The sequence below is a fragment of the Schistocerca gregaria genome, chromosome 11, assembly GCF_023897955.1.
Source record: "Schistocerca gregaria isolate iqSchGreg1 chromosome 11, iqSchGreg1.2, whole genome shotgun sequence".
NCBI lineage: Eukaryota > Metazoa > Arthropoda > Insecta > Orthoptera > Acrididae > Schistocerca > Schistocerca gregaria.
This window is the reverse complement of record NC_064930.1, coordinates 137,045,072-137,071,109: the sequence shown is the minus strand read 5'-3', so window position 1 is coordinate 137,071,109 and position 26,038 is coordinate 137,045,072. Positions and strand designations below refer to the sequence as shown.

Below are 26,038 nucleotides of genomic sequence, written 5' to 3'. Positions count from 1 at the left end.
CATTGCTGCGAAAGGTGGATATACACTGTACTAGTGCCAACATTGTGCATGCTCTGTTGCCTGTGTCTCTGTGCCTGTGGTTCTGTCACTGTGATCATGTGATGTATCTGACCCCAGGAATGTGTCAATAAAGTTTCCCCTTCCTGGGACAATGAATTCATGGTGTTCTTATTTCAATTTCCAGGAGTGTATATTAAAAACAAAGATTCCAAGACTTACCAAGTGGGAAAGTGCCGGCAGACAGGCACAATGAACAAAACACACAAACACACACACACAATTACTAGTTTTCGCAACCGGTGGTTGCTTCTTCAGGAAAGAGGGAGGGAGAGGGAAAGACGAAAGGATGTAGGTTTTAAGGGAGAGTGTATGGAGTCATTCCAATCCCGGGAGCGGAAAGACTTCCGTTAGGGGGAAAAAAGGACAGGTGTACATTCGCACACTCACACACATATCCATCCGCACATACACAGACACAAGCAGACATATTTAAAGGCAAAGAGATGTGTGTGTGTGCGAGTGTACACCTGTCCTTTTTTCCCCCAAGGGAAGTCTTTCCGCTCCCGGGATTGGAATGACTCCTTACCCTCTCCTTTAAAACCCACATCCTTTCACATCCTTTCGTCTTTCCCTCTCCTTCCCTCTTTCCTGAAGAATGTATGTATGTGTGTGTGTGTGTGTGTGTGTGTGTGTGTGTGTGTGTGTGTGTGTGTGTGTGTGTCTGTCTCTGTACATAGCCTATCTCCACCCAGTTGTTCATTAGGGGATCATGTAGAAATTTGAAGTAAACTGATCAAGAAATTTTCAGTAACAAACTTTCCCCTTTATATATTATATACATATATCTTTCAAGTCATATTATGAAGTCTTATATAGACAATACCTCCCTCTTGCCAGTTTGTATAACAATAACCTGAACAGAGTCCCACGCTGTCTACATCCTTATACAATGGCCCATTTAATGTGGCATCTAATGCTCCTGCAACAGGGAGGATGAGACAATGATGAATCAAGACCCATTCATGTAATTATTACAAGCTTAGGTGAGCACAAAATAATAACAACATTGCTCTCGATTTGTAATTGTCTAATTCTTCTTGTTGTGGAAAGCCAAGTAATGTCACGAGATTAGGTGATGGATTAAGTGGACTATGATATATGAATGTGCACAGGGTGACAAGAAAGTTTTGTCGGTCTGAGGAGTGTGCACCATTAGGGAAACAGCTTCTGATGAAGTGCTACATCATCTGTGACTGCCCCATGGAGGTCCATGCATTATTCACTACACTATTTACATTTCTATATATGGTAAACAGTGGCAGTCCTATTGTTCTCACTTCGAACACGGCTAAAATTACATTTTCTCCTGGTGATTTTGTTCTGTTAAGAATGATATGTTGAATTTGATCTGCAAACAAGTCGCAATGGCCTGGGAGTCAGGACAGGTTCCATCAGACTGGACAAAAGCAGTAATCACACCAATCTTTAAACATGGAAACAGAAAAGATTGTAACAACTACAGAGGTATCTCTTTAATCAGCGTTGTGGGTAAAAGCTTCTCAGGTATTGTTGAAAGGAAAGTGCGAGTATTAGTTGAGGACCAATTGGATGAAAATCAGTGTGGGTTTAGGCCTCTTAGAGGTTGTCAGGACCAGATCTTTAGCTTACGGCAAATAATGGAGAAGTGTTACGAGTGGAACAGGGAATTGTATTTATGCTTTATAGAACTAGAAAAGGCATATTATGAAGTTCCTCGGAGGAAGTTATTGTCTGTTCTACAAGATTATGGAATAGGAGGCAAACTTTTGCAAGCAATTAAAGGTCTTTACATGGATAGTAAGGCAGCAGTTAGAGTTGACGTTAAATTGAGTTCATGGTTCAGAGTAGTTTCAGGGGTAAGACAAGGCTGCAACCTGTTTCCACTGTTGTTCATATTATTTATGGATCATATGTTGAAAATAATAGAGTGGCTGGGTGAGATTAAGATATGTGTACACAAAATAAGCAGTCTTGCATATGTGGATGACTTAGTTGTGATGACATATACGATTGAAAGTTTGCACAGTAATATGTCAGAGCTAGATCAGAAATATAAGGACTATGGTATGAAGATTAGCATCTCCAAAATGAAAGTAATATCAGTGGGAAAGAAATATAAACGGATTGAGTGCCAAATAGGAGGAACAGAGTTAGAAAAGGTGGACGGTTTCAAGTACTTAGGATGCATATTCTCACAGGATGGCAACATAGTGAAAGAACTGGAAGCGAGGTGTAGCAAAGCTAATGCAGTGAGTGCTCAGCTACGATCTACTCTCTTCTGCAAGAAGGAAGTCAGTACCAAGACTAAGTTATCTGTGCACCGTTCAATCTTTCGACCAACTTTGTTGTATGGGAGCGAAAGCTGGGTGGATTCAGGTTACCTTATCAACAAGGTTGAGGCTATGGATATGAAAGTAGCTAGGATGATTGCATGTACTAGTAGATGGGAACAATGGCAGGAGGGTGTCCACAATGAGGAAATCAAAGAAAAACTGGGAATGAACTCTATAGATGTAGCATTCAGGGCGAACAGGCTTAGATGGTGGGATCATGTTACACGCATGGGAGAAGCAAGGTTACCCAAGAGACTCATGGGTTCAGCAGTAGAGGGTAGGAGGAGTCGGGAAAACCAAGGAGAAGGTACCTGGATTCGGTTAAGAATGATTTTGAAGTAATAGGTTTAACATCAGAAGAGGCACCAATGTTAGCACTGAATAGGGGATCATGGAGGAATTTTATAAGGGGCTATGCTCCAGACTGAACGCTGAAAGGCATAATCAGTCTTAAATGATGATGATGATGATGATGATGATGACAAGTCCTGAATCTATTCACAGCTCTGTTCCAGTACTTGGTAAGCTTGAATTCTGTTCCCTAAATGACATTGTAAAACTCTCCGACAGCCGTTCAGAAGATGAGGAACGTGGCAACAAGGTTCCATTCTTTCACTTTCTTTGCAAAATGCTTCATCTGTTCTTCTCCAGTATCACTTAACCCACAAAGACCTTACAGATTTTGGCAATGAGTTATGTGATGTGATCTGATGTGCAGGAAGAAGGGACTCGAGAAAGCCAAGTCGATGGCCGTCCACATCGCGTACCCCGACGAGCTGCTGGATGACAACAAGTTGGACCAGTTCTACGAGAAGGTAAGCCTTGCCAAATCCATTTGTAAACAAACACATTGCCTCTCACTGGAACCCCAGTATCGCTGGACAAACTCACGTATCACTGTGCCCTGCCCTTCGTAAGCTTTCCACCAATCTGCATTGCTATCTCTCTCCAAGATACACAGAAAACGAGGTGTAAGGCATCAGTATTGTGAAGCAGGACCGACCATGATTTGCCAACCATGGAGAAAGAGTTTACTTGGATTTAAATAACTTTGTGATTGATGTTTCTGTGAGTTAAGTGGGTGGAGCGCTACCACACTCTATACATTTGTGTGACAATGATTTTGCATAACACGACAACTGAAAATTGACCCCCACTTTTGACAATACTGTTTCTGCATTTTAACAGTGTTTATTCACAGAGTGACATGTATGAATCTTCGTTTCATTTAAATAAACCACTGGCCACTTTAATTCTGGTGCCATATTTTCAGGGCTCTAAACCGAACCTCATTGGGTGAAAATGGAAACCTAACAGGATCACTTTATTCTTCATTTGTCTGTCTGTCTGTCTGTCCAACTGATAAGACCCTTTTCCTGAGGAATAGGTAGAGGTATCATGTTGAAATTTATTTGAAATACAATGGTCAAAGGACCCTCAGTTGCATAAAAAATTTAGGCTTCTAAGTCAACGCAATCAAAAGATACAGCCACCTGTAAAGACCCTTTGTTTCTCTGGAATGGGTAGAAGTATCAAGTTGAAATGTATATCAAACACTAAGGTCTCCAAACCCTTGGCATGTTTAAGTATCTAAGTCAATGCAATAAAAAGATATGACCACATACGAGGTGATTCAGGAGGAATGTCACATAATTTGTGAAGTGATTGTACATGTGAAAATAAATGAAGGAAGTCCTACGAAGATATGTCCGATTTCCGATCACTACAGATCTGGAATGTGTTGGAGACTGCACACATCCATGAAGACAACTGTGAACATTAGTTACTGAAATGCTGTAGTGGATAGAATAATGGCGGGACAGATGACTGATCCATCCTATGTGAGGTGTTAAAAAGTCCCCCCCGTGTGAATGCACTTGTCAACACATTCGAGGACGTTGTGTTGCACGTCAAACATCATCTCGGCAGGCTTTAATGTGGGCAACATCATCATTGTTGTGAGTCACAAGTTCTTTTTACGTGTACCCACCTTCGTAACGTACACATTCTCCTTTAGGCAGCTCCGTAAACAGAAGTAGGGGTTAGGTCGGGTGATCAGGCAGGCCAGTTAATGGGTCCGCCACGGCCAACCCTCCATTGAGGAAATGCGTTCTTCAGGTATTGGAGTACTTGTCGGGGAACAGTGAATCGGTGATCCAGGTACATTTGCCATCGTCACTCTAATGTCGTGGGTGTTCGTGATACAATTGTTTGTAGCCTCATCTGTACATAAAAGTGCATTGCATGATGTCTCTGTGTAGAGCCAACCCTTCACAAAATTGTTGTCTGCTTGCTGAGTCACCTGTATGAAGATGCTGCACAGGCTGCACAGAGAATATGTACAACCCCTCAGCATATAATGCACGCCACAATCGCGTTTCCGGAATATCCAACTGATGTGTACTGTGTACTGGTGATGGTACTCCACCGTACCATAGCATAATGCCTTCCCTTTCCTCAAATGCTGATGGCCTCGCATTCTGTTGTTACGTGTACACTGGGTAGTGTTCCAGATTCGTATAATATTTGAAATACCCTGGCAGGGGGGTTCATCGATCAGGAAAACATCTCTGGTACTCTGTCACGGTTGCACGGACAATGCCATTACAGTACCCGTACACAAATGGGTCTGCATATTCTGCACGGGTACCGTATTTACTCGAATCTAAGCAGCACTTGAATCTAAGCCACACCTGAAAAATGAGACTCGAAATCAAGGGAAAAAAAAAAATTTCCCGACTCTAAGCCGCACCTGAAATTTGAGACTCGAAATTCAAGGAGAGAGAAAAGTTTTAACAAATCGAAACAATGGTCCATTGTAATATGAGGCACAATTTAGGTCGAATTAATGACGATATAGCTATAGTACTTGGGTTCGAGTCGTAAGCTTAGCAGTTAAGCTTTACCAGGTAGCCATTGCTATGCGTCAGGCGCTCCGTCCATATTTATACGGGTACCCTGCCTTTTTCACGTGCTTCGTCTGGTTTGAATTGATTGCTTATTTTTCTTTGATCTGATAAATGCCGTTCTCCTTGTTATAGGGGTTTACGTCACTCTAAGCTGAAAAAGAAAGAGATCAACAACAACAAAATAATAGGCTGTGTATGATAGATGTTCTGAACGAGAGTTAAGCAAAAATTTTTCTCCGTTTGAAAATCTTTGCAGATGCCTCTTTAGTTCATTACATTCTGCACAGAAATTGGAGTCATCTCAGATTTAAAAATCTAGTCAATTGCCGTGCTTCATTTCTGACTGTATCACTATTAGGCATAAGAATAATACGAATATAAACGTGACACGATATGTATATTCTTCCGCGTTTGTTGTTGTCTCACTCTAGTTTCATAGTTTATTAGGCAGACAGGATTTAAATGAGAGAGCAGCAAACACGAAAGAATACATGGCAAAATGTTTATATTCGTATTATTCTTATGGTGAAGAGAATAATGCATGTGATTCACAATTCATAAAAGTTCCTATTAGGAACCATCTCTTCTCACAGCATGTTGGTATTCACGGGTACAGTGGACTTGCTCAAGTAAACAACACTGAAGCACAAACATTCACTGATCTGACCTACGATTGCACACTGGGTACACTGGCAGCTGTTGCTTCGGTGTGATGTCACAGTGGTGCCAACTGTCGAAGAACCGCCTCACTTCATGTAGGAGGGATCAGTCCTCTGTCCCACCATTATTCTATTCACCACAGTGCCCACACAGCATTTCTGTAAGTAAAATTCACAGTTGTCATCATATCCATTCGTGGATCTGTGTAGTCTTTAGCCCGCTCCAATTCCGTAAAGATCGAAATTCTGAAACATGTCCACAGGACTTCTTTGTTTTATTTTCACACACAGAGTGACCTCACAAATTTTGTGGCATTCCTCCTGACTAACCTGAATTACATATTTCGGTACCCGCAGACTCACACGTCAAACCCTACAGGTAAACTGTCCTCATATGAGGGTAGCTCCATAAGTACCTCACCTAAAAAAGAAAACACAGAAATATTTTTAAAAAAATATATTTATTTTTCAACATAATTTCGTTTCAGCTTTATACATTTTCCCCAGTGATGTTCAATAAGTCTGATACCCCTTTTTGTAATGAGAACTGTTTAATTCCTCAAAATAGCCATTAACTGCCAACATCACGTCTTCATTTGTTGAAAAACTTCAACCACCAAGCCATTTTTTCAAGTTTGGGAACATAAAATAATCCAAGGGAACTAAATCTGGAGAATAGGGTGCATGGGGTAGCAATTCAAACTTTAATTCATCAATTTTGGCCATGGAAATGATGAACTTGTGAGCTGGTGCATTTTCCCGAAGAAACACATTCTTCCTGGACAAATGCTGCCGTTTTTGCTTGATTTCTTCCCCCAAATGTTGCAATAAGTTTGCATAATACTTCCCGTTGATAGTTTTTCCTTTTTCAAGGTAGTCAATGAAAATTATCCCACGGGCTTCCCAAAAAACTCACGCCATGACCTTGCCTGCAGATCAACTGGTCTTCATCGTCTTTGGAGTTGGTTCTCCAATTTGTGTCAATTGTTTTGATTGTTCTTTTGTCTCAGGAGCAAAGTGGTCGACCCATGTTTCCTCCACAGTTATGAACTGTGCAAAAAATCAGCTTTGTTGCTGCAAAAATTCTCTGAACATTCAATTGAAACATCTTCACGACACTGTTTTTGCTCGAGTATGAGCAAACGCGGCACAAACCTTGCACACAGGTTTCTCATGTAAATATGTTCATGTAATACACGATATACCACACTTTTTGAAATTCCTACTACTTCTGATAGCTTGTGCACTTTCAATCGACAATCATCCGGTACCGCTTAGTGGATTTTCTTTCCCACTTCTGGAGTCATCACCTCATTTGGTCGACCACTGCGATGCTCACCTTGGCAGCTCGTACGGCCTCGTTTAAATTCAGCTACACAATATTTTACTATTGTCAACAAAGGAGCAGACTCTTCCAAAGTTGAATCTAGCCTATTTTTAATATTGGTTGCATGACCAATTTTCTCCATTTTCACAAGTTCACTAACAACCTTCACTGTTGATGGGTGACAAACAAATACTAAACAAGGTGGCATCTTCAAACTTGAAACATATGCTCCATAGATCATTTGCTTTCTTATCCAGAGATATTTTTCAACGACTGCCATCTCTCGGTCAGGCTGGGTACTTATGGGCCACACTCTCATCTGTTGCACTGGTGGTGAAGCACACAACTGGAAGCCAAGCGGTTGCAGGATTGAATCTTGGTCAGACCCTGGGTCATTCGGTCTTTGTTTTAACATAGCCTCACTTGTCAATGAAGTAAGGAATCAGCAGATACAGTATGTGGTTCAGGTCCCACATTGAACTGTGCATGCAGTTTCCCTGATTGGATAATTGGGGTAGTTTAGGGGCACGTAAGTCACTGAAGTGGTGTCCAGTAGAAAGACTTGCACCAGGCCACAGTCCCACATGAAATTATTCTTATCTAAAGGGTGTTTCCATAAGAAATTTAACAGGATATAGAGGATGCCTCAAGAGCAGTTTGGGGCAGGGAATCTGCAGTCAGAGAAGCAAACTTATGTAAGTAATAGGTATAAAATCACATTTGGTAATTAAATTGAAACCCTCAGCTGCCGACAGGTGTTGTTGATATACCTTGTAGGGGACAGCTGAAATATGTGCTCCAACCAGAACTCGAACCCAGGATCTCCTGCTTACATGGCAGACACTCTATCCATCCGGGCCACTGAGGACATGGATGAATAGCGCGACTGCAGGGGCTTAACCCTCGCACGCTTCCCATGAGACGCACATTCCTGTGTTTTGTGTATAGCTGCAGAAGTTTCACTGTTTTATGTTTGTAATGTTATTGTTCGGTTCTGTATGAAATACTGTGTTGTGTCGCACAGTTTGCTGATTTCGAGAGGGTAGTTAGAGGAGCAATGTGTCTGCATTAAATTTTGCATGAAACTTTACCAAACCTTTACAGAGACACACCAAATGATGCGGGAAATCTACAGTGGTGAGTGCTTGAGCCGTACACTGTGTTATGAATGGTTCACACAGTTTAAAAATGGCCGGACAGAAGTCAAAGGCGGCCTTCGTTCACGAGGCCCTTCGGCGTCTGCCGATGACACTCACATTAAAAACGTCAACGAAATTGTGTGTGCTAATTGGAGATTGACTGTCAGAAAGACTGCTGAAGAATGGAACATTTCAGTTGGATCGTGTCATGAAATTCTGACACAGCATTTTGGAATGCATTGTGTTCCCACCAAGTTTGTCCCACGGCTCACGAGTCGAGACCAGAAAGATCTTGGCTTCACAATCTGTGAAGAGCTTTAAGATTGGGCAAATGGAAGCGAGATGTTCCTTCAGAGAATCGTATGACCCCTGTTGACATTTTTTTTTTAATTTCCAAAGTCGAAGGTCCCATTCAAAGGACGAATATTTGCAACAATAAACAAGATAAAAGAAAATTCGCAGACGGCACTTTACGCGATCCAGCAATTGGCATACCGAGATTGCTTCTGAAAGTGGAAACAATGTCGATTGTTTAGGAGCATATTTTGAAGGATACCGTGCACAACAAGTAAAAGGTAAGAACAGAAAAAAATTGTGGACAAAGTTATGGAATTTTACAGAGCTTGTATCTGACACTGTTTTTGAACACCCTGAATAATGTAGTATGCGTTTGTAATATCTACATAATCTCACTCGCTTACAGAAACGCTTTTCTTGTTGACTTTTAGTGACAGAGTTAAGCCCATATTGCAAGAGAGTGCCTAGCACTTGCGTTACCTGGTAGACAAACATGAGTTACTGGAGAGAAAAATTTTCAACAAAAATTTTAGATCTAAAAAGAAGCCCAGAAGCCCGGAAAAGGTACAATGACACATGTCAAAACACAGACGAATGACAGACACTGCAAGGGCAAAGAAACTACTAATTATTGGTCATTTATACACAAGGAACAACAACAACTACAACAACAACTAAGTTAGACTCTTCCCAGCCACCTGTGTTTAAAACAGCAATTGTATTTGTTTTCCCCGTGAAACTGCTTAAGAGTAGCCTCAGTCATATGTTTATGTGTGCGACGTGATGTGCTAAGTCCGCACAAAACCCTATTGAGGTTGTGTAATAAGGGCTTTGGGACATCATCTGTGTATCAGTTTGTTAGTGAAATAAGGCAAAACTTTTACTACGGTCATACAGTGAATAACACTGTAGTAAATTGTCATTATATTTGCTTCTAGTAATGAGGATAATAATAATTATATTTTACAACTATATTTATAGTGTCTGTTTTATATCATTATTATGTTTCTATATTATTGTTATGTTTTCATATTTTTATTGTTCACAATATTTTTTTCTTTTTTGACAGTTTTAGTCATTGCATTTTTAGTATGTGGGACATATGACAGTTAATTTTTTTTCTGTCATGTTGATATTTCTTTCAGTTCCACAGCCTGTAAATTTTGTACATTTGTCAGCTTTGAGGTTCCAGCAAAACATCCAGCTCTTGCTGATTTCTACCCTCCCATTGTTCCATGGTGTTCTGTATGACATCTGGCTGAGGAGACCAGATTTGTGACCTCACGTTGCCTACATCCTAGCCTTTGCATTGTTTTCCTTCCCACTAAGAACTCAGTGACTCCTGAGAGATGAATTAGGGTAAATGTTTGAGTTCTTTTTAAATACTCTTCTCTTGTATGCACCTTTTTCACATTCAGTAAGTGTATTCAAATCAGACTGATTCCATAGATTTCGAAAAGATAGTCTCATATTAATTTTATCCATAATGGCTATCGTTACAGCTGCGACTTATGTACATTCCTAAAATATGAAGGAAAAATGTCTGCTCTTTCAGTCGCAATTCAGAGATGGTTTTAAAAATAACTATGCTTCTTCTACCCCTTACGCCCCAATTGTCATGTGCTTACCGTATTATTTTGTCATTATGTTTATGTACCTCTTCCTACTGTTCAAATTACATGGGCAGAGTTTATTTTACTGATGAAACGCCTATGAGCTAGTAATTTTTGCCAAATTTTCATTATTTTTCAGTAGTCTCCATCATCAAATCAAAGTTATTTATGCAACAGGGCCAGTGGGAACTGCCATTTACAAATAATGACAAAAAATCTTTAAAAAAATTAAGATGGGTCTTTAGGAATGTAAATGCATCACACAGTTTAACAGACACCATGACTGTAATTAATTTTCCATTATATTTTCGAATTATTCAAACCATCTCATGTCGGCTGTTGCTGGTAACCATCCATTCCCGGACAAACAACACATTCGGCAATTGTTAATATTAACGGTGCCTGTTCAGTCACAGTTATAAAATATATTAATTTAAAGACACTTTGGAGGGTCCAGTGTTCTTCCCATGTTTAGTACATGTGTAAAATAAGATATGATTGCTATAGATCTTCATGTGATATCCACTTTTAACAATACCCACTGTAACTTTGCCATTCTTTTTAATAGTTTTGTGAGTTCTCCCAGAGTATTATTAGCAAGCATTATTGTTGATGCACTCCTTAGTCCAGAGACTGGTTCGATGCAGCTCTCCGTGCTACTCTATCCTGTGCGAGCTGCTTCATCTCCGAATAACTACTGCAGCCCATCCTTCTGAATCTGCTTGCTTAATTCTATTCTCGGCCTCCCTCTACAACTTTTACCACCTGCAATTAACCCCACTATGACATTCCTGTTGATGCCTCAGTATGCATCCTACAGCCAATCAGACCTTTTAGTTAAGTTGTACCATAAATTTATTTTCTTCCCTATTAGATTCAGTACCTCTTCATTAGTTAGTGACTCTACACAACTAATCGCAGCATCCTTCTGCAACACCACGTTTCAAAAGCTCTTTTACTGTTTTTATCTGGGCCCTTCATGATTTGCATTTCACTTTTGAACACTTAAAATTTACATTTGATGCTAACATATTTCTCTTTTGTAGAAATACTTTTTTCCATATGGCAAGTTCACATTTTGTATCCTCTTTATTACTGCCATTGCCTATTACTTTCCTGTCCACAAAATAAAATTCATCTTCTGGTTTTAATGTCTCCACTCCTTTCTTAATTGCCTCAGCCTCACCTGATTGGTGTATACATCATTACCCCTTTTAACTGTTGTAGGTGTTCATACAGGGCGACAATTATTAAACTATATGAAATCAAACTTCCTGGCAGATTAAAACTGTGTGCCGGACCGAGACTCGAACTCGAGACCTTTGCCTTTTGTGGGCAAGCGCTCTAACAACTGAGCTACCCGAGCACGACTCATGCCCCGTCCTCACAGCTTTACTTCTGCCAGTACCTCGTCTCCTACCTTCCAAACTATACAGAATCTCTCCGGCGAACCTTGCAGAACTAGCACTCCTGAAAGAAAGGAAGGTAGGACATGAGGTACTGGCAGAAGTAAAACTGTGAGGACGGGGCGTGGGTCGTGCTCGGGTAGCTCAGTTGGTAGAGCACCTGCCTGCGAAAGGCAAAGGTCCCGAGTTCGAGTCTCGGTCTGGCACACAGTTTTAATCTGCCAGGAAGTTTCATATTAGCGCACACTTCGCTGCAGAGTGAAAATCTCATTCTATATGAAATCAAATTGTCATAACTTCTGAATGGTTTGCATTAGGACATTAAAACTGCACGGTTGGCCACAGGGAACAATGGGAATTAGTAAGGTTTGGTTCGGTTTGGTTTAGCGACGAAGCCCACTTCAGTTCGGATGGGTTTGTCAGTAAGAAAAATTACCACATTTGAGGGACTGAGAACCCACATTTCATGATTGAGAAGTCTCTTCACCCTCAACAGGTGACTGTGTGGTGTGCAGTGTCCAGTCACAGAATAAATGGTACACTATCCCTCAATGGTACGGTGCCTACTGAATGGTATGTTAAGCTTTTGGAAGAGTTCATCCCCATTATCAAAAGTGAATCTGATTTCAACAAGACATGGTTCATGCAAGATGGAGCAATCGCATCAAAGCAGGAGAGTGTTTGATGTCCTGGAGGAGTACTTTGGGGACTGCATTCTTGCTCAGGGGAGTCCAGAGGCCACTGTCACGGGTCTCGATTGGCCACAATATTCTTGGGATCTAACACGTGTCACTTATTTTTGTGGGGCTATATTAAAGACAAGGTGTACAGCACTAATGCCAAAAACATTGCTGAGCTGAAAATAGCCATTCCGGAGGCCACAGAGAGCACCAATGCTCCAACACTTCAGCAAGTGATGCAGAATTTTGTTATTCCTCTGCGCCACATCGTCACCAATGACGGCAGGCATATCGAAGGTGTCGTAACCTAAATCCGAATATCTGTAGTGATGTTTACATGTCAAATAAAGTGTGTGCACAGTGTAGTTCGTAATTAATTTACATTTTTTTCATATAGCTCAATAATTGTCGCCCTGTATTTTAACCTCAGTTGAAGACACTATCTGGTCCATTCAGCTGAACTTGAAAGACCTTTGCACTCTTGAGATATTAGTATAATGTCATTGGTAAACAAAATTTGTGTTTCTTCTTCCTGATGTTTATTGGACTTTCCAAGTTTCTCCTTAGTTATGTTTAATGCTTGCTAAATGTTGAGACTAAGTGACTGTATAGTTTATGCTACAACTCTGTCTCTCTCTCCTTTCTGAGCTGCTGTCACCATTTCATGTACTCCACCTCCTATAATGGTAGATTGGTTTCCATTAATTTTGACCCTGTGTTTTATTTCCACTACTTTCGAAATTTCAAAGTGTCTATTACAGTTAACCTCGTCAGAATTTTTCCACAAGTTGATCTGATAGGATTGCATTTTCCTGGAGACACATTGAGCCTCAACTTTATCTTCAATAAAAGCAGAATCTGAAGTAATAATTTAAAATTTGTGCCGAGACTGGGACTCGAAACCCAATCTCCTGCTTACGAGACAGATTTGCTATCCATTACTCCGTACCGGCATTGTCACTAACACGGTTGCACCGATTACGCCCTCCCTAACACGAGCTTCAATTGACCCCTTCGTCTCACCTTCATTTTCCTCTTCTTCAATCGTCATTATAGCCGAGACTTTGATATTTCCTCAGCCTCGTATGTAATGAGGAAATCTTGCCTGTATCTCAGGCACAGGTGATCTGTTGATCTGATAGAATTACATTTTCCAGGAAATATAAATTTGAGGATCTTTATTCTTTTTATTGAAGAGAAAGTTGAGACTCAATAAACCTCCAGGAAATGCAGTTCTATCAGAGCAATAGATCACTTGCATCTGAGGTACAGGCACAATTTCCCCATTACATACAAAGTCGGTGTGCTATTCCAGTATCAGAGAACCTCGGAAATACTGACAATTCAAGGAGGGAAAAATCGAGATCGGCTGTGATGTGAACTGAAGTTTGTGCTAGGGAGGGCATATGGACAAGGTTCGTGCACCTGTGTTAACCACAAAGCTAGGATAGTGCAGTGAATACCACATCTACCTAGAAAGCAGGAGAACTGGGTTCAAGTCCCAGCTTTGGCACATATGTTAATTCATTACTTCAGCTTCTATCCTTACCAAAGTTGTCTGTAAGTCTACAAATTCTATAAACATAGTTTGCCCATTCTTCTAAAAAAAAAAAAATCTGTAGGATCAGTATTGCGTCATTTCTGCAGAATCAAAATTGATGTTTGCCCAGGCCAGCTTATATCAGTCATTCCACTCTCCTCGGTGGTTACAGACATAATATTTACTGAAAACCAGCCTTCCTTTGAAGAGAGTTGCCACAAGAGCAGTGAGCCAAAGTCCTAGGCACCGACTGACAATACAGGTAGTGATAAAATTACCAAATAAGCAGCAACCAGTCGGAAAATCTTGTTTTATTTATTTACTTTTGCAAATCGATTTCAACTGATCAACAGCCATCATCGGTGCTTCAAATACGAGAATAAAAATAAAGATAATTAATAACAGTGACCAAATGAATAAATGTACACAAAGCAATGTGAAACCAATTAAATATATACAGACACATTAAACGATTTAAAATGCACATACAAATTTACCTTTCAACGAATATGTGCCCTGAGTAGTAACACTGTCTTAAGCAGAGGTCAAACATGAAGTGATACATCGAGAATTGACTATGACAGCGAGAAACCGTAAGGGGGCGCTGCAAAGGAAACCCGCCCTCTATGCGGAAAGATACAGCTCAAATAATTACTTCACACTTCCATTTATAACAAAACATACATTTGTAAACAACAAAGATGCTGTGACTTACCAAACAAGAAAGCGCTGGTAGATAGACACAATAAAAACACACAAACACACACACAAATTTCAAGCTTTGGTAATTTTATACATTTGTTAAATTGATGCACAACTTGGGGACCACATAGAGTCCACCATTCATAAGTTTCTGCCGAGCCAGGCATGTGCAATATTTCATGAATACAAGACATTGAAAATGAAGCTGGCTACTACCTGCCAACACATCGTATTTAATAAACGATGCATTATTAACAAAGTTACTCCAAGATAGTTAAAACAGTGTTTAATAAGAAGTGCACTAATGAATTCTCTTTTGTTATAAATGGAAGTGTGAAGTAATCATTTGAGCTGTATCTTTTCGCGTAGAGGGCGGGTTAGCTTTGCAGCGCCCCCTTACGGTTTCTCGCTGTCATAGTCAATTCTCGATGTATCACGTCATGTTTGACCTCTGCTTAAGACAGTGTTACTACTCAGGGCACATATTCGTTGAAAGGTAAATTTGTACGTGAATTTTAAATCGTTTAATGTGTCTGTATATATTTAATTGGTTTCACATTGCTTTGTGTACATTTATTCATTTGGTCACTGTTATTAATTATCTTTATTTTTATTCTCGTATTTGTAGCACCGATGATGGCTGTTGATCAGTTGAAATCGATTTGCAAAAGTAAATAAATAAAACATGATTTTGCGACTGGTTGCTGCTTATTTGGTAATTTTATGATTTACAGTCGCTGCACAACTTGGGAACCACACGGACTCCACAATTTGCAGGTAGTGATGTCGAATTATCGCTGTGACTGCCAGTGAGTCACTGCACAGAGTTCATACAGTTCGGTCCCTAATCCCCTGTTCTTAAGTGTGTGTTGGGTCATTGGGCAGCTGGACACAGACCCGGGACAGTTCCTGGAGAGCAACAACAACCTGACCCGCTTCCTGTACGACTTCTATTTCGGCCGCCTGCACCGCCCGGTCAACAAGTCAGACTGGACCACGCTCGGCGACTCGGCTATCGAGGTGAACGCCTTCTACGAATGGTCCGACAATGCGGCCGGTGAGTGACCGCCGTGGTGGTCTGAGTTTGTGTCTGTCTGTTTCTGTTTGTGACGTGCATCTCGGTCACTCACTGGAGCTTTTGCCACACTGCTGCCGACCTCCTAAAACTATTACACCCCGTCTTTCTTCCCATCGTTCCCTTCGGTGTAACCCCGACGAAATCCTGACAACTTTCCCCAATGAAATCCTGACAACTTTGTGAACAAATTCCTGCTGCCTGGTACTGCTCACAATGGATATTGTCATCCCTCATGAACTCAAGCCTCTTGACGAGTTCAAAGATATTAAGTCATAAGAAAATGTGGAAGTCAGAGCAGATGAGAAAGAACCGAGTAGTGTCAGAAGCAAAATTAGGTGCTGAACTCGAGGTCACCACTGCCTGAACAATCAGGAACAAAGTAGTAATGGGTGGTAGAAATTAGAAACAGTAAGGTGAAAGGAAGACTGGGATCTGTTCTGGAAAAGTGCGACGCACCTGCAAAGAAAGTCGCATACGAGGCACTGATGCGACCAATTCTCGAGTACTGTTCCGGCACGTGGACTCCTTATCGGGTAGGCGTGACAGCAGACGTGAAACTAATTCAGAGATGCACTGCTAGAGCTGTACCAGCTTGAGGTAGTGGTCACCGACAGCGATAATGGGTAACTTAAATGGTGAACCTAAGTAATCGTTAGGCCTAAACAGTGAAAACGGGGTTAGTGAAGCAGTATGATATTAAAAGAAAAATGGCTGATCCTGCCTCCCGCACATGTCTCTCCATGTCATTGGAAAAACCTACCTACGACCTGAGAAGAGTACTGGTTGGAGGGAATGTTAGATACTAATGTATATATCAAGAATAGCTGTACATTTGCCCGCTTGGTATTTCACGGCATACTTCATAAAAGTTCTGTCACATACATTGTCAATCTCTTGAGGATCGGGAAATTATGTTAACACGTTAATGAGAGAACTGTTGCGTAAATTGTGCTGTGATCATACACAGCGAAAGGTGGTCAAGTTTTGACGTAGAAGTACCATGTGAAAGTGGAACTAAAAGTTGATGAACTCATTACGCTCCAATAAAAAAGTAATTTCTTAATTTTTGTCTTCTGCTATGTAGCGTTACACCCTAACTCCGAACTGGCACAGGTTTCAGTTGCTGTATATATGAAAAACTTGTCAACAAGTAAAGGGGGGGGGTATAAAGTTTCTTGCGTTTGTGGTGGAGTGTGTAATTCAATAGGTGTCTGAACCCATCATCTCAGCATCTGTATTCACCAGTAACACCACCTTCATCTCCAATTCTTTAAATCTGTAAAGAGTCAAACTCGAATTTTTAAAACAGCTCCATTTTAAGAAAAGCTAGAATTCTGTGCATCTCATTGGTCATGTCATCATATTTTTGAATGTTGTGGGAAGTATTTGGTAGGAATTGAGACCTGTTGAAACCTTTCCAGTTCCTCAGCCCACAGTGTGACGGAAGGCTCCAGAGAGTATGCAGTGGAGCTGCTTTCTGTTTGGACAAGACGAGTAACAGTGTGCCGCTAGTGTCACATAGTCGCTTGTGTGTCGCATTTCCACGCTGTCGTTGTCGCTGTTGTCTCGTCGTGTGTGACGTGTGCGGTTACCTCGTGTGTGCGTGGGTGTGTGTTTGTCCTGTTTCTATCCCTGCAACTCTGATGTGGTTGGAGTACTGCCAAGTGGACGGTTTTCACGTGCTGTGTGCTGCTTATTAGAATGCAGGACTAGATTGCAGGTATGGTGACGGTTGCCAGTATTACGTAGTCATTTGTGTAGTGGAGTGTATTTCCCACAGTACAATACTTCTATCAGAGTCATTCTGCAGAAACCAAGTGAGTAGTTGTGTAATGAGGGATCTAGCGTATCATTGGCCCCCTTACATTTAAAAATAGAAACTCTCAGTACTTTAGAAACACTTTAATGTTCAAGAGAAAGTAGAGCATTCTGTATTGTTTTTATCCTGACACCCATGCTAGTCATCATATCAGTGAACGTAAGTGTGAATATGAAGTTCAGTGAAAAGATTTCCCGTTGATCACAGTTTCATCACCCCCTTCAAATGCTCGAACTCCAGGCTCTCCGCCCACCTACTTACCTGACCCTTCACGAATCCCTTACCAGCTCATCAAGTTCCCTCACCTCCAACTCTGATCTGCATTTTCTTGAAACTAGGCTCCAACAGTCCTATTATTTGTCCCCTACCTCCAGACATTACACTAGGATGTTATACTTCAGTATCACCTAAATCGCGTAGTTACACTCACACTACATTTCCTCTCTCAAAACAAATTCAACACATTATCATTTCCAGACCATTAAATCTGCCATGTCTTCCCACCAACTTGTTCCTTCGTTGCACCTTCCCGAGATTGATTCCCCCACAAATCTTATATCATTACACCAAAGCCCTCAATCAGATGGTACTATAATGACCTGGCCTATTCCGGGTTGCTACACATCAGGGTGAGTGCACACCGTGGCGTGCAGTGAGTCAGTGGTAACATTCACAGATGTTTATTCAATCAGCCTTATGCAGCACACTGGCCAACCCCAGAGTCACACTATGTGCACACAAATGCAGCTGATGACAGAATGTGCTAACGCCCTGATCACGCCCGGTGATATCTGTTGTCCTGGGTCACAGCGGCCACTGGTGCGGCATCTGTGGGCTGTCAGCTGCAAAGGTGAGTGCAACCCCACATTCACACTGTCTTTGGGTCATTAGCTTTGATGCATTAGCTGCCACTATATATCCTGATGCCGAGGAGAAGTACCGCAGTGTCATCCCCCTACACCCCGAGGTAGACCGGGACATAGGCTGAAGATGTCTAGATGGCTGGAGGCTGCAAAGACGTGCCTCCCCCAGCTGGATCGTAGACAGTTTGCAGTCCGTCAGCCAAAGTCGTTCAGAGGGTGGAAGCCGGCCGGACCCCAGCTCCTCGCATCGGCGAAAGTCCCGCAGTTGCCACGGCAGAGGTACGGTGTGCCCCTTGCTGGTACTTGATGAATTAATTAATAGCAGGTCGCCAGCCAATTTCCATCACCAAGGGCAGCTCGTGGTTTCTCTGAAACACAAAAGCCTGTCATCCCCTCTGCCTCAAGATGAAGACAGAATGATTATTCATACCCTCATAGCTACACTTCTGACATAGTCCTACTGGAGGGAGGCATCTGCTTCGTTGTACTTGTACTGTCAGCTTTTCCTAGGCAGGGGACAAGGTACTGGTGGAAATAAAATTGTGAGGACAGGTCGTGAGTTGTGCTTGGGTAGCTCAGTTGGTACAGCACATGCCCGCAAAAAGAATAGCTCCCAATTTCAAGTCTCGGTCCGGCACACAGTTTTAATTTGACAGGAAGTTTTATATCAATGCACAGTCTGCTGCAGAGTTAAAATCTCATTCTGAAAATGTCCCCCAGGCTGTGGCTAAGCCATGTCTCTGTGATATCCTTTCTTCCAGGAGTGCTAGTTCTGCAAGGTTCGCAGGAGAGTTTCTGTGAAGTTTGGAAGGTAAGAGACAAGGTACTGGCGGAAGTAAAGCTGTGATGACGGGGCGTGAGTCGTGCTCAGGTAGCTCATTTAGTAGAGCACTTGCCCACGAAAGTCAAAGGTCCCAATTTCAACTCTCGGTCTGGCACACAGTTTTAATCTGCCAGGAAATGGTTAAATTTGCAACTTATGAGTTTCTTGGTAGGGACAAGTAGCCTAAGTTACAAAACATTACCTTGCTCTTCTCTGTGCAACTTTGAACGTGAGCTGGGAGCGTGTCAACCGTCACAACGAGAGCAGTCCCTAGCCATAAGCCTTATCATACTGTGTAAAAAGTTGATATAATATCCCAAAAAACATAAACAAAGCAGCCAGGACTAACTTAGGAAGTACTGGCAGCCCCACAAAACAGACAGTGTCAGCTGTGCTACACACTCGACCGTCGACTGGTGTCGTGACTCCTGTGTGCCTGCAGTGTTTCTCCGTAATGTCGACAGTACCGTCCGGTGGCTTACTCTATTAGCACATCGACCAGCCGGTCTCTACTGCCTGCTGTGCATAGTAATCAAACTTCAAAAAATTCACAATTTGCAGGCTGAACTTTTCTACAGTACAGCAGTACCTTCTGTCCTCACAGAACCATCCAGCCCTATCTCATCTCAGTTTTCCTCATTTTGAAGCTAGGCAGCTATGGCATTATAATTCTGCCATCATCAATACAGTCTACTCAGTAGTTTCTAAGCACTTACAAACATACATAACCAACATTGCAGAAGAGGTATTATATCATATGTCCATTACTGTATCTTGAGTAAAAGCACCTGTATTGTACACAAACATGATTTTTGACATTTATGATATATTAATATAAAAGTACAAGTGGTGATTTGTTTAAGAATAAATGTTGTCATTCTAACAGTAAGTGAATGTATTGAAAAGAAAATTTAAGTCTGATAAGAAGGTGAAATTTTTGAACCACTTGTAATTGGAAGTCTGACACTGGGATGGACTCCCGCCCCGTACCCTACAACTATGTTTTGCAAAAAAGACTGGAAAAATGCATTGCAGAAAGCTGGAATAAATGAACAAATAAAAGTAGGAACGAAACACAAAGTTGGATCACAATCAAATGCCTGAACTTTGTGGACGAGCTTGGCAGTCTTTGACAAGGAAATAGAATTGGCTATCACCCAAAGTCACTCCTCAGAGTCATTAAAAGAAAGCAGGCTTACAAATCTTAACATCCAAAATAGAGTACGTCACAAATATCATAGGCGCTCCTGATTCATTGAAAACATATTTCAGAAAAAATTAACAAAGCTCCAAAATTTATATACCTGAGAGAAGTCATTCAAACCAGTGGACTGAACGAAGGAGCAAACAACTCACAGAAAAGGAGAAGGTATATCAACTCCCCAAGGAGTCTACCATAAAAAATAAATCTTCATTACTGCGAAAATTAGGCACTGTGAAACAGCTGTAAAACCAGCCGAATGCACTGCCACACTTAAAAAGGAAGATATATTGCGGGGGGGGGGGGGGGATCCTTTGCAGAACTCTGGAACCCAACAGAAATGAAAATGGCAACTACAAGCTGTGAAGTAACAGAGAATTCTACAGAAAAGGTTCCAAAGGCTCAGACACAATCAACAGGAGGTGAGCCAGTTTCTTTGGACATGTGAAAAGAATGGAGAACAATAGACTAATGAAAATAATGTTCCAATATATCAGTGAATCAGAGATAAAATACTCAGGAGACATGAACACATCTGATAAAGACATTCAAACAGAGAGAAATTCAGAAACAAAATAAAAGCTTCAACAGTTTTCAAGAAAAAAAGGAACAGAAACAACGACAGAGTGAGAGAATGAAAAAGTAGTGAGAAGATATAAAGGAGAACCTAATTTTTTTAAAAAATATCTCCTTTATGTGCTCCATTGTTGGTCACATTTGATGCAAGAAGAAGAAGAAGAAGGAAAAACGGTGTGTATTTTGAGTGACTGTATTATTTTCGAAAGTCTCATTGTTAGTAGACGACACTTCATTTGGGCATTTTTGGTGCATGTACTTTAGGACACTCACTGTAAATGTAATGACTGATATATCCTGTATAGCTGATAGTTCTGCATTAAACATGGTCTGACCAATAACCTTAAAAGAAAGAGCTCCTTAGCAAATTTTGAGAAACCACCAAAGGGCAGCCCCAAGAGATACCACTCTGTAATATATCGAGGATTGTCTCCTGTTTGAAATTCCGTTACTCACAATTAGTCGGGAACTGTACCGTGGAGATGTTTCTGTTACATTTTGTGTACTACTGGTGGAGGGCTTGCAGGAAAGCCATATCAGAATGATCACTGGCAATTACAAGTCTTGCTGAACTCTTAGAAAGGACAGAAGGCGTTCTGTTTTGTGCTACATGTCATGTGAATGTGGCCAATTCCTTTCACAAGGAGATATGTGTGTCTAGTCAGTAGCCATAATGGTGTGGTTCATACATTTCCCCAGATTTAGAAATTTATCTGGAGCTCCCTCCTCCCAAATGGAGATCAAAATCTTCAGATATTCTCTACCCAAAATGGAGTTTCATCATAGCAGCATGTTACACTGACGGAGAATTAATGGGTATCAATTGTCGAATGTCTTCACCATCTGCCTGTCAGTCATTCCTAATATACTTTCTTTTTGACATGTAAACCACCACTGGGGGGAAAAAAAATAAGGTTCTTAAATAAAGGGCGTCTTCTGAGGATCACGTATCTGAGCTAAAACGTATTTGGAGCATCAAGAAAACAATGGAAATAGTATTAGTTTTTTTTAAGGCAGAGCTCCAGTAGCTGTTTTTAATGAGTAGACATTTTCCGTCGGAAAAATACATTTTTCTGACTCTTTTTGGATCTTATTATCAGTCCAGATAGTAAATGAGAATGTCTGCAATCAGAATGCAAAAATGATAAGGCTTGGCAGTTCTGGTATTTCACTACCTCAGAGTAAGGCTATCTCAAAACGGCTGGCCATCAGCATGCCTCACAGTACAATTGAAATGCCAGCTGTTTTGAATGCATCTACCAATCTGGCTGCTAAGAAATTATACGTGATGCCACCTGCTGGAGTTTGCCTGCATGCTCCATAAGATTAACATTAACAACTCCTGGCACTGGCCACAAATCGCTGCAACTTTCCCGGTCTGTCGATCTAACCGCCTCTGCCCAAAGTTTAGTGATGTGCTCTTCAGGAAGATTTTTGAAAATCCCATTCCAGTCGTCCCGTAATGTCGAATCCCCCGCTTGGTGCTGCTCCTGACTGCAGTTTTGACCTTTCCTGCTGAGCTAACAAGAGGATAACTGAACCCGACATACAGGGAAGTAGCCACCGTATTACAGGTAAGTGTTTTGTGTGCCGTGCTGAAAGGCTACGGGACTCGCACGACCAGTGTCAGTTGCACCCACCACAATGTGTTAGTCTCGTAACCCCTAGGTTCTGACTGTTAAAACTGTGTGCTCTCAAAAGTGTACACAGGACCACAATCTGAGGCAAACGCAGGTCAAACTCTTCAGTTGAGACACTCATCGATTTGTAAATTTCATTTTAAAACCCAACTATGGGAAATGCAGGATGGAATGTAACAATACCAGAGAAGTTGCTACTCACCATATAGCGGAGATGCTGAGTCACGATAGGCACAACAAAAAGATTCACACAATTAATGCTTTCAGTCATTAAGGCCTTTGTCAGCAGTAAACATACATGCGCACACACACACATTCACCTAAACGCTACTTGCACACACGTCTGCAGTCTCAGAGAGCTGAGACCACACTGCGATCAGCAGCCCCAGTGCATGATGGGAGTGGCGACTGGGTGGGGATGAGGAGGAGGCTGGGGCAGGGAGGGGGAGGGATAGTACGGTGAGAGTGGCGGGCAGTCAAGTGTTGCAGTTTAGCCGGAGGTCAGGACAGAAGGTGCGGAGGGGGGGGAGGGCTAAATAGCGGAAAAGAGAGAAATAAAAATGAAAATAAATTAGAAGACTTGGGTGTGGCGGTGAAATGACGGCTGTGTAGTGCTGGAAGGGGAATTGGGAGGGGGCTGGGTGGGTGAGGACAGTGACTAACGAAGGTCGAGGCCAGGAGGGTTACGGGAACGTAGGATGTATTGCAGGGAAAGTTCCCACCTGCGCAATTCAGAAGAGCTGGTGTTGGTGGAAAGGATCCGTATGGCACAGGCTGTGAAGCAGTCATCGAGATGAGGGGTATCACGTTTGGCAGCGTGTTCAGCAACAGGGTGGTTCACTCGTTTCTCGGCCACAGTTTGTCGGTGGCCGTTCGTGCGGACAGACAGCTTGTCAGTTGTCGTGCCTACATAGAATGCAGCACAGTGGTTGCAGCTTAGATTGTAGATCACATGACTGGTTTCACAGGTAGCCCTGCCTCTGATGAGATAGGTGATGTTAGTGACCGGACTGGAGTAGGTGGTGGTGGGAGGATGTATGGGACAGGTCTTGCATCTAGGTCTATTACAGGGGTATGAGCCACGAGGTAGGAGATTGGGAGCAGGGGTCGTGTGAGGATGGACGAGTATATTGTGTAGGTTCGGTGGACGATGGAATACCACGGTAGGAGGGGTGGGAAGGATAGTGGGTAGGACATTTCTCATTTCAGGGCATGACGAGAGGTAATCGAAACCCTGGCGGAGAATGTAATTCAGTTGCTCCCGTCCCGGACGGTACTGAGAGTTAAGAGGGGAATGCTCCTCTGTGGCCGGACTGTGGGACTTTGGGAGGTGGTGGGAGACTGGAAAGATAAGGCACGGGAGATTTGTTTTTGTACAAGGATGGGAATCTTTTTATTGTGCCTATCACGACTCAGCATCTCCCCTATATGGTGAGTAGCAACTTTCCTTCTCTGGTATTGTTTCATTTTAAAACCCATCATGATTTCCCTAGATTTTGTAGAGAAAGATTACATTGGACATTCTGGTGAAGTATCAGATTATGTGTTTGTTATGTCAGAACCTACTCTGCCCCAAGAGAAAGCACTGCGGGGTTCAACTATGGCCGAACAGAATCCTCCCACGCCATATACAGAAGATCTCCTGTAGGGTTCCCGACAATTGGGTGTCTGGCCATTAAGGCTTCCCTGGACACTCCACAAAACTTTTTGATCGGGCACTATAATGAAGCCTCATCTCAGAGCCTCTGCATTATCAGAACTCCACCTTCTGACAGTGGGAAACCTGGAGAGACTGAGCACAGGAATCCCACCCCGTACGTAGAGGATTTGCTGCAGGATTGTCAGCCACCGGGCAGTCCCGTAGCCTTCTCTCGAGCACCGCACGCGCCTCTCACCTCGTAAGCTAGTGCTCTGTCACGTGTTTTGCCCACGAGTGTACCCTTGTAGCTGGACGTCAGCCCGACCCTCTACCTCGAGAGCGTGCTCAACCTGACCAAATTCGGCACCAACTACTCCTTCAGCCGGCTGCGGCAGCCCGTCAACAAGACCGAGTGGATCACCCACGGTCGGCCGGCCATCGTCAACGCCTTCTACAGCTCCATCGAGAACTCCATACGTGAGTACTCTGCGCCGCAACTGCCGACAGGACCCGAGGAACGGTGTCTGCGGCATACGAGTGTTGAGAGATCCATAGGGTAACTTTGTGTGCGTCAGAGTGTTCACAATTCTGAGATTCATTTGCTGTTATTACTGCCGAGGAACTGTTTGGCATTATATCAAAGCTGCTTTTTTTTCCCTACATAACTTTCATTTCCTACTGAAGTGGTGACCAGGAAGAAGGGGGAAGGGTTACAGTTGCTCTCTGGTTTTTTTTCCAGCCAAATCCCAGCAACTAAGGTGTGTGTGGTGAGGGGGGGGGGGGGGCGGTTCGTGTGTGCTTTAGTGCCAGGAGACAAGAGATACCCATAGCTCCTTTAGAGGGGGATTCAGTGTGTGGAGGGGGTTACATTTAAAAATAATTAAAAACTAAAAGTACCACTATACATCCCTTAGTTTTGGGTTGATTTGTGCCAGTCTCAGTGACCCTTAACCACTACGAATCAGAGTGGCAGTGGATGGGGGTGACTCGTTAAACATGAATCTGGAATGCCTGGCGTAATTCCATCCTAAATTGGCACACACACGACTTATTATTTAAAATATAAAATACTACTGGGATAAGATTACCTAAGCACTTTTAGGTGGTAGTGGGAAGGGGTTCTCATGAAAACATAATTGAAAATGACTGTTGCTGGTATCAAACCATAGCTTTTGGAATTGTTTGAAATGTTAGTGACAGTCACAGTGACATTTCATCCACATGACTGTAAGAAGGTACTGTGATTGAAGATCCAGGGAATATAAAAGATCTCTGGTCAGAACATTTTAAGAAACTGTCAAACGCTGAGGAGCAGGTAAGCAAGGAAACAACAAATAATGGAGAAATTGAGAGAAGTTGGGAAGCAGAATTAGGACAAATTACACGACAAAAAATGGAAATAGACGTGAAGAAAATGAATGGGGGGAAAGCCCCAGGACCTGATGAAGTATCAGTGGTCATGATCAGAGCAACAGGTCCAGTGGGAATGCAGTGGCTGTATAGACTACTATCAAGTGTGTGAAGAAATAGTACAGTACCTGACAATTGGAGAAGAGGAGACATTGTTTCCATCTTCAAAAAAAGCAATAAAAGACTGTGTTCAAACCACAGAGGAATAATCCTTATGAGTCATACAGCCAAGATTTTTGAAAGAATTTTACTATTTCAATAAGTGAAAAGATACAGAAGGAGCTGAGTGAAGAACAGCATGGGTTTAGGAAAGGAAGAAGCACGATCGACCTGATATTTTCTATC

At 42.1% G+C, this 26,038-nt stretch overlaps 1 protein-coding gene across 13 annotated transcripts in view; it reads left to right on the top strand.

Moving 5' to 3' along the window:
- Window positions 1–26,038, top strand: part of LOC126294996 (neprilysin-2-like) — a 485,741-nt gene that overhangs the window by 436,076 nt on the left and 23,627 nt on the right. For 7 of the 13 annotated variants that reach the window (XM_049987245.1, XM_049987243.1, XM_049987241.1 and 4 more), the window contains 2 exons: window positions 3,091–3,187; window positions 15,530–15,701. In XM_049987245.1, the coding sequence (XP_049843202.1) occupies window positions 3,091–3,187; window positions 15,530–15,701 (269 nt within the window). Of the gene's footprint in view, window positions 1–3,090; window positions 3,188–15,529; window positions 15,702–24,591; window positions 24,761–26,038 lie in introns of all 13 variants that reach the window. The other 6 variants (XM_049987246.1, XM_049987244.1, XM_049987242.1 and 3 more) reach the window with 1 other exon arrangement.